Source organism: Phaseolus vulgaris, chromosome 10, assembly GCF_051622355.1.
Source record: "Phaseolus vulgaris cultivar YP4 chromosome 10, ASM5162235v1, whole genome shotgun sequence".
In the NCBI taxonomy this organism is placed as follows: domain Eukaryota; kingdom Viridiplantae; phylum Streptophyta; class Magnoliopsida; order Fabales; family Fabaceae; genus Phaseolus; species Phaseolus vulgaris.
In genome coordinates, this window is record NC_143507.1 from 43,389,538 (window position 1) to 43,406,946 (window position 17,409).

The window sequence follows — 17,409 nt, forward strand, 5'->3', positions numbered from 1 at the left end:
GTCAACTTTCAAAATAGTTTGTAGGAGTGCCCTTATAAAATATACTTTTTATTTTTTCTATTTCTAAAGACAAAAAAAAAATGTCCCTATTGATTTTGCATTGATAGAGGGACCCATAAAAAATAGCATACTTTAGAGTTTTGACTGATTCTGTTTCTTTCACATCACCGCGTGTAAACTTTTCACATACTCATGTAACACTTTCTGCAAGTCATCACAGTATCAATTTCCAATTCCTGAATTCAAAATAACCCATTTATGGGGCTTGTTGGGCACGCAATTTTCCTTATTTCCTTTTCAAACTAAACTCCTTCAATGGTAATAAAAAATTCCAAAAGGGTCACAGTTTTCTGCAATTTCTGTCTCTTACGTATTTGAAACTGCCTCCTAGGACAATTTTCCACCCCTTTTCATGTCTTCAAAACTCGTGCCTTATATAAGGCAGAACAGAAGTGCTCATTTCAATCACTAACATTAAGAAAACTCAAGTGCTATCCATATATCTATCTTTGCAAAAAGGAACCTGACTTCGTATACTTTAAGGTGAATGATTGTTCAGTTTTCAGTTGGAAATATGCCTTGTGCAAGTTGCATTGAAAAATAAATATATCATCTTCCAAGGTTGTGTTATAGCATAATGTAGTTTATTTACCTATGATTCAGAGGTAGGATTTGGTTTCAATTTTGTTAGAGCATTTTTAATCAATGATTGACTTGGTCTGCTTAGATTTTCCCTACCATTTGATCTTGGGGCAGAAATGTTAAATCTTATGACTTTATGAGAATGGCATGTTCATGAATTTGATGCATTAAATGGGTCCTTATTGACCAAGAAAGGTCTTCTTCTCTTTAAATTCTCACCACTGCTTGTGAAACTCTAACCAACCCAGTGTTACTTATTTTGTCAGCTTCAAGGGTATGCAAATGGTAACAACGGTAAGGCGTCTGGACTATGAGTCAAAGGAGGGCGAGACCACCTTCAGAACAATGAACTTCAACAAGTGCAGAAACCTTGATGAGTTGTATAAGCCTGAGGAGTTGGATGAGGTTATTACTGAGAAATCTACAAGCTTAAAGAAAAAGAAGGTGGGGAATCTGAAGCTGCAAACCACATTCTCCTTCAAATATCTACTTTCTGATAATTCTGATTCAAAGGAGAAAGATGATGCCTTGCTCAATAAACAAAGCCCCCCAATTGTGTTGCCAAATTCAGAAATTTTGTTTTTGTCAAAGCCCGTTGGGGAGCTTGATGTTGCTGCAGTCAAGCTGCAGAAGGTTTACAAGGGCTACAGGACCAGAAGAAATCTTGCAGATTGTGCAGTTATCTGTGAGGAGCTATGGTTTGTTCAATCTGCATCTTTATGATATATTTTTTGTGCTTAAGGGAATTTACTTTCTATCTGATTAATAATAAAAAAACTATTCGATGACAGTATAAAAATTGTATTTTTCAGTGTATATACTGTTTTTTTTTCAATCAGAATTCAATGATTAGTGGTTGATTTAGTGCTTAATTCTTTGAAATCTCAATTTCAGGTGGAAAGCCTTGGATTTTGCTGCTCTGAGCAGGTGTTCCTCATCAAAGTTTGACTCTGGTAAATCAGAAACAGCTAGTTCAAAATGGGCAAGAGCGAGGACCATGGCTGCTAAGGTACCCCTTTTGTGTGGGAAGCCAGAATCTCTGAATAAATATTGTTTGCTTTAATATTCTAGCCACTGGTTTCCAATAAAACACAGTGGTTGCTTGAAAAATAATTGACTTGACATAACTTGTCTTTTCCAATTATATTTTTGACTGGGACCACAGAAACAAATTCAAATTTCTCATTCACTTTCCGACATTTTTTCTTTTAGTATTTTGTTATCAAAATAATTTTTCTTCTCTTTTTGTGCTATTGGTAGGTGGGAAAAGGTTTGTCCAAAGATGATAAGGCGCAGGAATTAGCTCTAAGGCACTGGCTTGAAGCTGTAAGCTGTGTTCACATCTTGATTGATTTCATTTTTTAAAATCACATCAAGCTAAGATTCCCTTGTGTTTTTCAGATTGATCCACGTCACCGTTATGGACACAATCTGCACTTATACTATGATGTTTGGTTTCATAGCCAGAGTTCACAACCTTTTTTCTACTGGTAAAATTAACCGAAAACACTTTCTGCATAAAAGTTTGAGCACCCTTTTGATTTTACTTTTCTGATTTCGTTATTACATGTTATGTGACATGAAGGTTGGACGTTGGAGATGGTAAAGAAGTAAATCATGAGCAGTGCCTAAGAAGTGAATTGTATAAGCAATGCATAAAGTATCTTGGACCCGTAAGTTTGCTTCACCTCATCTCTTTGACAATGCAACATTTTTATATGAAGGTGGCATGGACTTTTACTATATAATCTTTGGTCAATTCTAGAGTGGCAGTGGTGTATGGAATTGCCTAGCTAGTGATGTTGACTACAGAATCAAATTTTAGGCACAAAAATCATTGATTAGTAAACTACCAACAATGCATTTGTGCATGTGCATTCAATGCACAAAAGATTAACTTATAATTACAACTTCAAATCATTCTTTATGCTATTCAATTGCTTTGACTCTAGACTATTTTAGCAGCCACCACAACTCACTTTGTTGCTTGCAAATGCAGAAAGAGAGGGAAGCATATGAAGTGGTTATTGAGGGAGGAAGGCTTGTTTATAAAAGGAGCCAGAACCTTGTTCACACTGTGGAGGGATCTAAGTGGATTTTTGTTCTTAGCTCTTCTAGAATTTTGTATGTTGGTGAGAAAAAGAAAGGTCAATTTCAGCACTCAAGTTTTTTGGCTGGAGGTGCTACTATTGCTTCTGGAAGATTGGTTGCCAAAGATGGAGTTATTGATGTACGACACGTGTTTTATTCATGCATATATTCACATGGATCATTATTCAACATAAAATGAAATTATTTTCTGTCATTACTCCAGTTTTGTAGTTTTCTGAAAATGGGAAGCATTTTGGTAGAGGCATATAAAGAATTTCACTGCACTGAAAAAGAAAAGTTGAAAAGCATTGTAGTTTCTTAATATGCATATAAATTGATGCCATTTCTTTTTGTTCAGGCGATATGGCCCTACAGCGGTCACTACCGTCCTACAATGAAGAACTTTATGGAATTCATTGGGTTCTTGCTGGAACATGATGTGGACTTGACCAATGTAAAGGTGAGTGAACCACTTAAATCCACTTTTCTCTATGGATTGGTTTTTTAGCCTTTAAGTGTGTAACTAAAGTTTTATATGGATAAACTTAAGTGTAAGTATCTATATGTGTAACATTTTGTAATTTCATGGTTTGGTTGTGCAGAAGTATGCAATTGATGATGACATCCCACCTTCAAAACCTGCTGATGAGGAGCTGCAGATGGCTAACAATGGTAGTTCAAGTGGCTTTACCATTGCCAAAAGCTGCAGTGAAGACAATATAGGTCAATCTGGTAACAATATGCAAACTTCAACAGTTAAAGAGAGCAAGCCATTGTCAAGAAAATGGACAACTGGAGCTGGTCCTAGAATTGGTTGTGTGAGAGAGTACCCTGCAAAACTCCAAGTTAAGGCACTTGAACAGCTGAATCTATCACCAAGAGTCAGCCATGGAAAAGTAGCAGCCAAGGCACCAATTCCCTCACCAAGGCCTAGTCCTAAAATCCACCTATCCCCAAGATTTGTGCACATGGGAATTCCTAGCCCATGAATAGTTTGCCAAAACCACACACCTTTTCTATGTTCAATGTTCTGGTTGCATAGGCATTGCTTCACACTTTTACTTTGAACCTTTAGTTTAGAATCTAGGATATAGGTCACACCACACAGCATCTAACCCATGATATTTTTTTTTTCATTTCTGTTTTGGCCAATTCTTCTGGTCATTCAGCTTATGCAGAATCAAATTTTTTTACTCATTTATTTTACCCAATTGTATTTTAGGAGTTGGGTCAATCTTGCCTTGTTGAAAGTCAAATAACATCTTTAAAAAAGAATTTCTTTACACTTTTTGCACTGTGTTCTCTTCCCCACTAAGCATTCTCCACCACTCACCATTCATAATAATCATGGTTTGGAGATGAGGCATTGCGTCAGTGATGTGAGAAATTGGTATAATATTCCACATACAGATAACATGGACATTCTGAAAGAAAGTAATGCATGATTGGTGATGGTGTTGTTGTACATGAAATTTCATTGGCTGAAGCATTTGAAAGTCAAGAATTGGCTTGTGTCACCAAAACAAAAGCAGAGACAAAAAGGGGTCAAGATTTGGTTTGGTTCAAAGACATAAGTGTCTCCTAGTCACCAGCCAAATTGACCATATTCCACAAATTAGGCAATGAATTATATTATTCTACCATAAATATTGAAACTTTCTTCCTTATATTACTTAATTCATCACAATTTTATTTTGCCCATTTCCTTTGGGGGGAAATTAACCCTCATGAACCAAGAGAAAAAAAAATTATGATTCTGTGAGAAACCAACTAAAATTCATCACGACTTTGGGGTTCGTTTTGTAATAAACTATGTAGCACATACACTAATACGACATGGATACGGATACGCGAAAATACGTATTATTTCTAAAATGTAGGATACAGGAACACGGATCTATATATTATATAATTATGAATTATATAAATTGACAATAAATATTTATGTGCATAAGTATGTTCCATATTATTTTTTTGAACAGAAAGATATATTTCCTGACTGGTTCAAAAAGATTTATTTTTTATTTTTACAATCATAATAAAATTTTATACAATAAGTTTGAGTTTTAAAAAAATTAAGGTATTTTTTCTTTTTAAAATTGTGTTAGAACCATACTAGAATTTTCAGAAATCCAACAAATACTTTTTTTAATTGGACACTTCATGGATACGTGTCCTACAAGTGTCATACGAGTGACACCGATACGCCATTTAAGATAAGTGTCTGAGCTTCATAGGTAATATATGGAATGAAATTTTGGAAAGTTGAATTTTTCTTCTTCTCTATAATGAGAATTATATATATATATATATATATATATATATGATGAAACCAAATAAAGAAATTCCAATTTGAGTTTATTTTCTTGAAAAAGGAGGACCTTTCAAGTACAATTCCTTCTTTGCCATCTTTTTTTTTTTGGCTAATTCATAAGGATGTGTATACGATAATAAAGGAGGAAATTTCAATTAGATTGAATTAAAATAAAATATGATAAAACACGTTTTTCACGCCATATATTTTGTTAATTTTAATTTTTAGTACGATGAAAAAATTAATCGTCTTTATATAGTAATTATAACGACTTAAAATTTAATCAAGTTTATTGAGTTGTTTAACATTTTCAAATTAAAAATATCATTACCATATTAATTTATCACATATATATTTAATAAAAATGATTGTTTATTTTTGTTTTTTAATACAATTATAAAAAAAAAATGTTTATTTCATTGGAGAGAGTTGGCACATAAACGAGAAGTCGTGGATATCACATTTTTTTTTCTTAAAATGTGAAAGAGATAAAAGAAAAATTAAAAATTCTCATATATATCAAATTAATAGTTTTAATTACCTATTGAAGTTACCTCCTAATAGTCTAATATTTCGAAACCAACTTAATCTCTTACCTATGAGAATAAAAAAAATAAAACAAATATATAATATCTTCAAACTTCTCACTACACCCCCACCTTTTACTTTCTCTCTCTTCTTCTTCCTCTCAAATTAAAGATGCAGCAACTATGGCGACAGCAACAACATTAGGGTGGTGTAGTGAGAAATAAAATTTAATATTTTTAATGTTAATATGAGAGGAAGGAATAAAAGGCAATAAAAAAACTACTACGTTTCAAAAATGGGTGTTTATTCCTACACCCCCAACAAATTTCTCCATGTACCCCATCATTTTTTAAAAGAATATTTAATCCTTTTAAAAATGACTTATGGATTATTCTTTTTAAAATATTTCTGAAACATATTTTTTTGGAACACATTATGGATTTACCATTTTAGAATTAAAAAATGTGTTTCATAAAGAATATTCTTGAATGATATTTTTACCTTCTGAATTTTCTATTTCAAAAGCACTTTTTGCTTACAGTAATTTGGATATTTCGAAGAGTGTAGGGTGCAGGAACAAAAATATAGGGGTGCAGGAAGAAAATATAGGGGTGCAAGAAGAAATACTCTTCAAGAGTTGGGCTTTTTTCGAAACAATGGGCTTGGAGAGTCCATATCTAAACGACAGCGTGTCGAAGCAGTGAGTGTTGGCATTGATGGGAGGTGAATTGTGAGTGGGACATGAGAACAGCAGAAAAGCAAAAAGTCTTCGTATCCGTTTGTGTACTTTCTCTGTTCATTAACCTTTTTCTTTTCGCAAACATTTCAAATTTCAAAACACTTGTTCTACTTTTTCTTCTGCTTCGCGTTATATCTTAATTAAGCCAGGCAACAACACCAGCTTCAAACTCAAACTCCACTTGCTGTTACCACCTCGTACTTTGCAAAAACGCGTTATTTTCTCCAATGGGTGGTTCGGGAAGATGGCTTAAGTCTCTCATTTCCCTCAGAAAGCCCTCCACAACTGATCAAGTTTGTAAATTTTTTGTTGGGATTTTTTTGGTCTTGCTATGTTTGCCTGTGGTGATGCTTACTTGCTGTATTTCTGTATTTATCAGGATAAGGGTGGTGACAAGAGTAAGAGAAAGTGGAAGTTATGGAGAGGCACTTCAGAAGGGTTTGGGATTGGATCATCCATGCAGAAGGGGCAGGGTGGTGGTGGGTCCTTTGTGCTGGATGATGGGGCATTTGCTGCTGCTTTGGCTGCTGTTGTAAGAACTCCACTGAAAGACTTCATGGTCATCAAGCAGGAATGGGCTGCCATTCGAATCCAGGCAGTGTTTCGTGGTTTCTTGGTAAGTAGGAATCTTTTCTAGTTAGCTAATTTAGTTCAACCTTTTATATTATCATGATGCAGCTTGTCTCTCTTCAATGGTTTATTTAATTTTTTAGTTTTTTAGTTATGAGTTTCTGGTTTTGAATTGTTTAAGAAACAGAAGCAGATACTCCACTGGTTTATTCTATGCTTGAACTATTTAAGACATGGAATTCTAGACAGAAGAATTAGTGCTAGTGAAGATTCCAAGTTAAATTTAGTTTCATGACCTACTAATTATACTATCATGGTATGAACTTCTGTAGAAAAATTACAAATAGGTTGCGTGGTGTTTTTGATTTGTTAATTTCACTATTTTGAAATGTATCATAGTAAAGATAGATGGTAAAGTATTACTATAGATCTATCTATCCATGAAGAAGAGTACAAGAGCCAAGGAGAAACTTACTTCTAAATACTTATTTCCAAATAACTAATTAACATAACATTGTAATAAAACGACCAGAATCGTAGTGACACTTCAAGCTGTGATGTGAGTATTAGTAAAGATAAGATTTTGCTGTGAGTTTTTAGGTTCACTGTTTTACTTTGACTTGCTGCTATTGGCATGGTTGGATATGGACTTGGGGGGCTGCAGTACTATGGGAACATAATTTAGTGTTTTATCCACAATAGGAGTGTAGGACATTGACCTACGATTTCTTTATTTTTCTGAAATTCTCTTGCATTGTGTAGATGGGGGTTACTGTATTGGTCATTCACTCTGTTTGGGGTTTCATTAATAGAATACTGAAAGTATGTTCCATGTGTTAATGTATTTATGTCGAAGGCAAGACGAGCTTTGAGGGCCCTGAGGGCAGTGGTGAGGTTGCAATCTATATTTCGTGGTTGGCAAGTGAGGAAGCAAGCAGCTGTTACTCTAAGATGCATGCAGGCTCTTGTGCGAGTTCAAGCACGTGTCAAGGCAAGGAATGTGGGAAAAAATGTCAGTGAGCCCTGCAATGAAGCTGATCCTGTTAAGCAAGCTGAGGTATCATAAGTTTTTCACAATTTCCCTCAAGATTGTGTAACATTCTGTAATGTTGATGCCAATGTTAAATTGGTAAAGAGATGTTAACTTTTAGCAAAATTTGCCATGTTATTGTCAGCAAGGATGGTGTGACATTCCAGGAACTGCGGAAGCAGTTAAGGCAAAATTACTGATGAGGCAGGAAGGAGCAATTAAGAGGGATAGGACAAAGGCATACTCTCAGTCTAGACAGGTAATAGAGTACAAATGATCTGCTATATCTGTGGTATCAGCAGTGAGACAATTGCTAACATATATGTGCTTCAATGAAATCTGCTTGCTTTCAGAAATCATCAGTGAGTGCTAGTCCAAACTCAAAAGCTGCTAAGTCAGTGATTCCTCTCAAGCACCGCAGTCTAGACGGTAAGAGCTCAGGATGGGGCATGTTAGATCGCTGGATGTCTGCAAAACCATGGGAGAGCAGGTCGATGGTAGACACATATTTGGACTCATCTGACATGACTCCAGTGACTAGTAAAAGTGATCATTTTGTTCTTCCCTTTAATTCTAATCAACAAAATGGCTCAGTCAAAACAAGAAAGAACGGTGTGACAACCAGGATTTCATCTAAATCACTTACAACTAGTCAGTCAACTCCATCATCTTCATCCATAAGCTCTGAATGCATGTATGATGATAGCCCTTTCTCAACTTCATGCACATCTGAATCACCACCTGTACCATCTACCAACAATGTTATGATGGAAGAAACAGAGGAAGGAAATGTTTGTAAACCAAGCTACATGAACCTGACAGCATCAACCAAAGCTAAACTGAAACCCTATAGGTGTTTTTCTCAGAATTCTAAGAGAATCTTTATGGATGATTGTGTGTCACTTAATGGAGTTACTAGAAGCAGTTCTGGTTCCTATCCTTCTGCTAATATGTGGAAGAATATCTATGCAACACCTTTAAGAACACGTTATCAAAAGCGATATACAATGGAAGATAAGTAGTTGCTTTGCCATGAGCCCATCAATAAGCCCAACAGCTTGTTGTTCATTTTAATGTCATCAGTTGAATGTGTGTCCGAGTTCACAGATAATTTCTAATTGATAGTGTAGATAACACAACTAGTGTTTTGGTGTGAAGATGAAAAACACCCTGTTTCAATTTGTAAGGTCGTTTTACGCCAATTTAAAAACAGTATCTCTTTGTTTTGGGGTATATTCATGTTAATTTTGGAGAAACATTTATAATTATTTCACTCTAAGTTGTACCATCTGAAAGGCTGTAGTACAAAATATGAGCTTTAAGAAGAAACAGTGTTCTGACTTTAAGATTTTGTACGAAATATGCACAGGTTCATGTTTGTATGTTTAATTCATAAGCAAGTGGGTTTTGAGGGATGAAATAGCACACTAGTTTCATTCGTACAGTATTTATGTAAAATCTCTAGAGCAGCAAAAGTTAGACATGCTATTTTTTGTTTTTAAGAATTGATTTTCTTGTTATATTAATGGTATAAAATTGCTATGTGATATTAATGGTATATATAATATAAACCGAAGACCACTCTTAATGGCAGAAATTGCATTGGAATGTTGTTGCTTGTGTGTGATTGTGTTAAAGAGAACCTAGAACTGTTCAGTATCGTTTTCTTAAAAAATATGAACTACTATACGTTTGTGGAACTGTTCAATATCAGAAAATAAAGCTCATAAATCTCTTCTGGTTGACTCATTTTGTCTAAGTCATAAGCATTTGAATTTCATTTCGTGTAATGATTTTAAGAATAACCAAGTCATATTCAAGGAAAATTAATCTTCAAGTAATGTTAATCAAATAGGGGGAAAAGTTAATCAAATTTAGTTATATCATATGCAATGTTAAGTATATAATATTATTTTCTTCCATTAATTCCTCTCAAACTTTTTTAACTTCTTGTTTGTTTTGCTATTTCAACCCTTGTACCCAAACTTTGCAGTGCATTATCAAATTTGGACAAAAAAAGCACCAGTTGTAGCAGTCAAAATAAAGAGAAGATGCAAAAACCATGACTTCAAGATTAGAATGAATTAGCTGCATTAAAAGTGTCTTATTTCCTTTTAAGCAACAGAGAGCAATCAATTGGAAAAATCTTGTGGTCCACGATGAAATGATAATATGTAATGATGCAACAGCTAGCATGGTCCATTTGGTCCAGTTACTCATGCTCCAGAAGGACCACAGTTGAGCTTCACCAACACTTAAAAAACTTGTGTGCGTCACTGAACAGTTGAACATGAAAGAAAGAAAACTGATGGACACAAATAATACACTGATAAAATATTTTCGGTTCCAAATAACAGTTCATAGGTCAATTTCAGAGCTATGGACAAAAACTGGTAAGTGAGACTTTAAGGCAGTATCTTCAGTGTGTTAAAGTTTGACTTGTGTCTAGTGCATGGCCAAGGTGAGGTTGCTATTCGGTTCACAGTATTCCCACGTGAGAATATGCTCTAACAGTAGCAAAAATCAGGATGCCACCAAAAGTTGTAAATAACTTTTTCAATGGATTCTCAAATGTGGCAACCTTTCTTTAATTTGGAGTAAGTATGCAAACTTCCTTTCTTGAGGGTTGCCATGAATAGAAGAAAGATGAAGTGGGGTCTTATATTAGGAGGTCTACTTTCAGGGATATCCCTTTTTTTGTGGGGCAATTGTAGCTTTTGTTTCATTGCCATTCCAGGATTCTTTTATTTCTGTTTTCATTTTCTTATTATTTGCTTCAGTAATACTGATATGACCAATAAGGATCAGAACCAATAAGTTACATGTATTAAGAACCAATTCTTCATTGGACTCATGAAAGTTGAAACAGAAGTTTGTTCAGTTTCTCCTTTTATGTTCATGGAATGACAATGTCAAAACTTGTTTTACAATTTTATTGTTCTCATCCTGGTGTGCAAGTGTGTAACCCAAGCAAGTATTCATTTCAAGCACAGCTCACATCACAGATACTCTTTGAGAATAAAATCAACTTTTGGTTCAATCACTATTGTAAACATTCATCCTATATCCAATGAAAAAAACTGTGTGTATGTGTGCAGTAATTTGTGAACTCAGCATTGTTTAGTTTCATTATTGTTCTGCTATATAAAGTATTCAAAATGATATCATGTAGCAAGGTACCACATGTGGCTTGAAGATAAGTTCAGGAAAGCAAGAAGCAACCCACTTTCTCCCTTTGGCCTCAAGGAGAAAACGTATGTTGATATTTGTTTCCTTGAAATAGGAAAAATTGAATTCTTTCTGGAGGGAGGAATAGGATGAGAAGAGGAAGTAAGTTTTTGACTGAAAATGACTCATACCAAAACCAATCTGGAAGAAGGACAGGACAAAGAAGTGCATGGCATTCTTGCATGTACTTGTTATGATTTCTCCATAAGATGGGAAAAAACAAAACTCTGACAACTACTGTGTCCACTGATGGCTCAACAAATAAAGAAAAAGAGTCTGGTTGTATTAAATAGGCATGTGAAACAATTAATTACTACTCTTGTTTTAGGACTAACCCTTTCTTCTAACACAAGCATTCTAAGCCTCTACTTTTTCTCTCCAAAGCAACATATTACAGGAACTCTCTTTTTGCTCTTGTATAGAATATAGGTCTGAGTTTATAAACGTGTTTAAATTGATAGAAAGAAACTGAATATCACTTTAGCAGCGTGAAAAACTGAAATATGCTATGTACTGTGCCTTCAATCTGAAAAATCTTAATTGATTTTAATAAAAGCTGTAGTACAAAAGATTGAAAGCAACAAACACTGAGACAGAAACAAGCACAAAAGCACCAGAGATGGAGATGGAACAAGTCTCATATATATACACAATAAGGTACAATGAGTTTTGTTGATGCAACCAATATGAATTGTTATGTCACCATCATCCTACTAATGTATATACAAGACACTGTATATAGGTGACAATAAAAGGGTACAAAGTTAGCTAGAACTAAAAAGAGAAACATGGCTAACTAACTAGCAGGACAATAATGAATTCTTGTTGGCTACTAGACCATCTACTCAGCTAGACGGTCTATTACATGAAGAGAGAGTTCAGGGAATCACTTAATAAACTCCATCTTAACTTGTAATCTTAATAATCAACACTAGTTTCCATCATCAACATTCAACAAATGCACAAAGTACATGAACTTACTCTTTTGAATTGACTTAATAAACATATCTTCAATGTTCTCCTTCTTGCCTACCTTCTTCACTTTAATCTTATGCTCAGTCTTAATGAAATTATATCTAATATCAATGTGTTTGGTCTGCTTACGATGAACATGATACTTGGTCAAACAAATCACACTTAGACTATTTACAGAAGATGATAGCCTTCTGTTGTGAAAATCCAAGGTCACTTATCACACCTTTCAACCAAATATCTCTCTTTGTTGCTTCTGCCAATGCAATATCCTCCCTTTCAGTAGTTGAAAAGGTCATTGTATGTTGGGGACTAGTTTTCCAACTAACCAAAGACCTTCACAAAGTGACCATGTCACTACTTGAGTGTTATGATGTTGCATGATCTTCACAGAGGTTCCAAAATCCATGTGTATTGTCACACATCACACTTGAGTGATCAACATCTTGCTTAAGTGTCAACACCTTCAGAGGAGAGAGAGTTGGTTTGGTCTCTCTATTGCTCAAGTCACAAGCTCTCAAACTAAATACTTCATCGCTTAAGTGTCCACACAAATCACTTAAACGATGGAGGTAATCATTACATGTTACTTAAACGTTGCTTGAGTGATGAAAGTAATAATTACATACTACTTAGACGTTGTTAAAAAAGTAAGTCACCTCTCGATCAATATCAAGCCCAAGAGCAACATTTTATGCAATATAAGAAAAATCACAATGAAACTCTCATTACAAGAAAATCATGAAATAGAAACTAACTTTTAGTGACAAAAAATAATTAGTTGCTATAGTGACTAAATTAGAGACCATTCTTGTGAGTCACTTTATAGAAATTAATTTACATAATTTCTTACATGAGAAGTTAAGTGTTATTTGAAATTAAAATAAGGGTTAATTTTTTTTTGTCCTGTATTATGAATTTGGTTTTTGTCTCTAGTGTAAACTTTAGACCTTTTGAGTACTTATAGTAAAAAAATTATTAGAATGAATTCCTACCTCATATAGCAAAAGAATTTTTAGTGTTGATTGTATTATAATATTAAAACATTCACGTCATTGATGAGTTATCATGAAATATTTGAACATCTTAATCCATACTAGAAGATAAAAAAAATACTTACATTGATTCATTACAATAGTTTTCTTATTATAAATATTTAAATAATTTAAATTTTGAACTAACAATAAATTTACTCATAAAAATAGAAAGATGAAACATATATTTAACCCTTAAAATAAAAACCAAGCAAATGTGAACATAAGCAAATATTTTGAGTTAGACTCCAAGGTTCAATGTTTTTCTTTTTATCATTCAAGACACTAACGAGTAACACTAAAGTATTCAATGTTTATTTTTCTTCGGGATATGATTATTATAAGACTTATATTGCTTATACACAAAGTTAGTACATGTAATATTATATATAATTATTTTTATTTTCATTTATTTCCTATTATGTATAATCTTAAAATTAACATAAAATTAAAGAAATTTTATTTTTTTTATCTCGTCTAATTATTTAAATACACTCTAAGAGTAAGTATTTTAATACTATACATCAATCAATTACGAATCAACATAATTTCGTATAACTTTCAAGATTAATTATACCAAAGTGAAACATAAATTATTATATGAATATAATAAAGTTAAATTCTTCATCTTAGTAATATAAAAGAAAACGTCCTTTCTAAGAAAAAAATTGTGGAGTTGGTGCAATATTATTAATGAAACTCGTAATTTATAAATTAATAGGTTTGAAGTTGTTCACCAAGCCATCATGTTGGGAAAGAAACAAAAGTATTTCTCAAATGCTCTCAAATGCTAATGTTGACCAAAATAATTATTGCAATTATCTTTTTTAATCATAGGATCAATATATACCACCACTAATTTTATTTACAGCTAGTAAAATTTATTTGAATTTTAATAAAAAATAAATTAAATAAAAGTGAAGTAGAATGTTTCAACCGTTACCAAGAAAATCATTCAATAGAAATCAATTTTAGAGAAAAAAATAATTAATTAATATAATGAATAAATTGATACTATTTCAAATATAACTATATAATATTTTTTATAATTTCTTAGATTTCAAATAAAAATAAAAATGATGTTATTTAAAGAAAAATAAATAAAAAATAGTATTAGATAGAAAAAAAAAAGTGTTAGAATGAGAAAATAAAAACAAATAAGAAAATAAAAATAAAAATAGTGATATATAAAAAAAAAATCCAAAAGATTCACCCTTTTTTTTCAGCATTTTCGGCAAGCCTTTTGACACATGAGCCACACCGTTCATCAGAATTTTATTTTAATACATTAATGATTTCATAAGAGACTAGTGTACTACACACTTTACATAAATTAATAAGAATCTTTTACATTATTTATTCACCCACTATAATTACATATTATATAAATTTTATTATATCAGTTATATTATATTACACTACTATATTATAAAATCATTGAATAAAAAATAATTTTGGAGAAAAAAATAATTATATTAAAAAAAAATCATTAAATAAAAATCAATTTTTAAAGACAAAAAATAATTAGTAACTATTGACTAAATTAGAGATATTTTAGAAACTAAAAAACATTGATTTCTAAATTAGTTTTTATTATTGTTAAATAGTTTCTAAATTGGTATCTAATTATCGACCGATGTTTTTTTTACCAAATTTAGAATATAAATAATTGGTAGTTGGAAGTTTGGTAACTAATTAGATATCAATTTAAAAACTATTTAACAATAATAAAAACTAATTTAGAAATAAAAATAAAGATTAGAAATGTAAAAATCATCAAAACATGTATACATACATCAATCCACCTAAACCTCTTCATCTTTACAAATAAAGATTTTCATAGTCTCAGTTATCATGATTACACTCAATCAAACCAAAATAAAAAACTCAAAACCACTTCAAATAAATTTATCATGATAATTAGAATAACTATTTTGAAAAAAAAAACAATTATGTAAATAGTTTCAAAACACATTACACTACAAATTACAATAAAATCATTAAATAGAAACCAATTTTAGAGACAAAAAATAATTAGTTGTTATATTGACTAAATTGGATACCATTTTAGAGACTAAAAAATGATTGATTTTTAAATTAGTTTCTATTATTAATAAATAATTTTTAAAGTGGTATCTAATTAGTTACCAAAGTCTTTGCTACCAAATTTAGAATCTAAATAGTTGGTATTTAAAATCTTGGTAGCTAATTAGACACCCATTTAAAAACTAATTATCAGTAATAGAAACTAATCTATAAACTATTTTTTTTAATCTCTAAAATAATATCTAATTTAGTACTATAACAATTAATTTTTTTATCAATTTTTATTTAATAATTTTATAGTAATGTTACCTATTAATCATATAATTCCAAAATGTCATAACACATCTAACTAAAAGCTAGAAACATGTAACCAATATGATGAAGCTAAAATTGAACTATTGGGATATTCTTGAATTGAATTCCCAATGAGAATAATTAAGAAGTGCTTACTCTAGAGTTGTCATTTTACAAAGAAAAACAGGCTTTATAGATGAAGTTACAGTAGAAAAAGGAACCCTAAAAAGCACACTTTTGCAGTAATGGAGAAAAAATAATTAGCAAATTGTGTTAGGCATTGACCACTCTATATGCTTTAGTCACCAATGATTTTCACGTGAAATATTTAAAAAAAAAAGTTATATATATGCATGCAAAGTTTTGAATCAAAGAGACATATTATTCCTTTGTTGTAGTCAGCACCTTCATCATATATATTTTAAAGCTATGTCTCTTTATCACATCTTTAATTTGAGTTAAACATTATTCAACCAAAAAAGAAACAAAATCAAATCATTTCCTTCTAAATCTCAAAACATCCTCTCTCCAATTAGGTTTGCAGCCAAAGTTTATTCCACAATTCAATAATTAATATACAGAGAAAGAATAACCAATCAAAAAATAAAAATTAGTTATTTTATGTGGTATTTAAGTTTTTGTCCTAATAATTAATATTTTTTATTGAAACTTGGATTATGGAAAGCAAAAGTTAATGATCTTTAATTTGATAAAAAGTACAACTATTTGATAATTAATTATATTAATATTTTAATTTTTAACTTAAAGTGTTAGTATGTATTATTCTATTACTAAAGTGGGTTGTGCTTGCAAAAGGAATGCTTGAGATGTAAATGATTAAATATAAAGGCTTAATTATACATCCCTATCACTAATAATCTTAATTATACATCACTATTACTAGTAATCTTAATTATACATCACTATCACTAGTAATCTCTAGAGAGTTTGCTTCTTTCTCTTATGCATGTTAGGGAGGTAATATGTTTGGTTAGCCTGTTTTGTTTTTCTATATGGGAAGACTTAAACATGTAGGTAAAGTCACTGGTTAACATACTAAAATATACATCATATAAGAAAATTATTAAATAAAAACTAATTTTAGAGATAAAAAATAATTAGTTGTTATAGTGTTTAAATTAGATACCATTTTAGAGACTAAAAAAATTATTGATTTTCAAATTAGTTTATATTACTGATAAATAGTTTCTAAATTGGTTTTTATTATTGATAAATAGTTTATAAGTTGATTTTTATGACTGATAAATAGTTTCTAAATTGGTATCTAATTAGTTACTAAGGTTTTAACTACCAATTATTTAGATTCTAAATTTGGTAGCAAAAACCTTATTAACTAAACTATTTATCAATCATATAAACTATGTATCAATCATAGAAACTAATTTATAAATCAATAATTTTTTTAGTCTATAATTTAGTCACTATAGCAACTAATTTTTTTTTTCTAAAATTAATTTTTATTTAATGATTTTTTTTTAGTGTTCGATGAAGGTAGAAAGTTTAAAATATTTAACTAATTATTTGGGTATTTGAGTATGATATTTCTATTTAATTGGACTGAAATGTGAGCAAAATGAAAGTGTTTGATATCAATCATACTTTCTCTATTGTGTCAACAACTGTGTAATACAGTTTAAATTAAGTTTTTTTTAAATCGGATATAATAATTTGAAATGTATTTATTCATGTATAAACTGTATTATATTTGCATACGTTAAAATATGCGGAAAATGTTTTTTTCTATTTTATTTTACTCTTTTGTTGATAATTTTTTATTATTTTTTATAAAAAAATTCTATTATTAAAGTGAAATTGTTAAGAATGTTTTCTTCGTTAAGGTATAATTTGTCTATATACTCAAAAGGACAAATGTTAACTGAGGCTAGTTCTAAAAAACCAT

General features: G+C 31.2%; 2 protein-coding genes across 3 annotated transcripts; both read left to right on the forward strand.

The window, feature by feature from the left end:
* The first annotated feature begins 317 nt into the window (after positions 1-317).
* On the forward strand, positions 318-4,016 carry LOC137818611 (IQ domain-containing protein IQM1). Its single transcript, XM_068622136.2, has 9 exons — positions 318-543; positions 909-1,340; positions 1,537-1,651; positions 1,903-1,968; positions 2,044-2,132; positions 2,228-2,315; positions 2,642-2,872; positions 3,092-3,193; positions 3,336-4,016. The coding sequence occupies exons 2-9, from the start codon at positions 919-921 to the stop codon at positions 3,720-3,722; spliced, it is 1,500 nt and encodes a 499-aa protein (XP_068478237.2). The 5' UTR covers positions 318-543; positions 909-918; the 3' UTR covers positions 3,723-4,016.
* A 2,261-nt stretch (positions 4,017-6,277) lies between these two features.
* On the forward strand, positions 6,278-9,296 carry LOC137818612 (protein IQ-DOMAIN 7). 2 transcript variants are annotated; one of them, XM_068622138.2, is made up of 5 exons: positions 6,278-6,607; positions 6,694-6,930; positions 7,741-7,941; positions 8,060-8,173; positions 8,268-9,296. In XM_068622138.2, the coding sequence occupies exons 1-5, from the start codon at positions 6,542-6,544 to the stop codon at positions 8,934-8,936; spliced, it is 1,287 nt and encodes a 428-aa protein (XP_068478239.2). In that variant the 5' UTR covers positions 6,278-6,541; the 3' UTR covers positions 8,937-9,296. The 2 variants fall into 2 exon arrangements, with proteins under 2 accessions (XP_068478239.2, XP_090152409.1); XM_090296283.1 differs by having other exon boundaries at positions 6,434-6,607; positions 8,064-8,173.
* Positions 9,297-17,409: the final 8,113 nt, after the last annotated feature.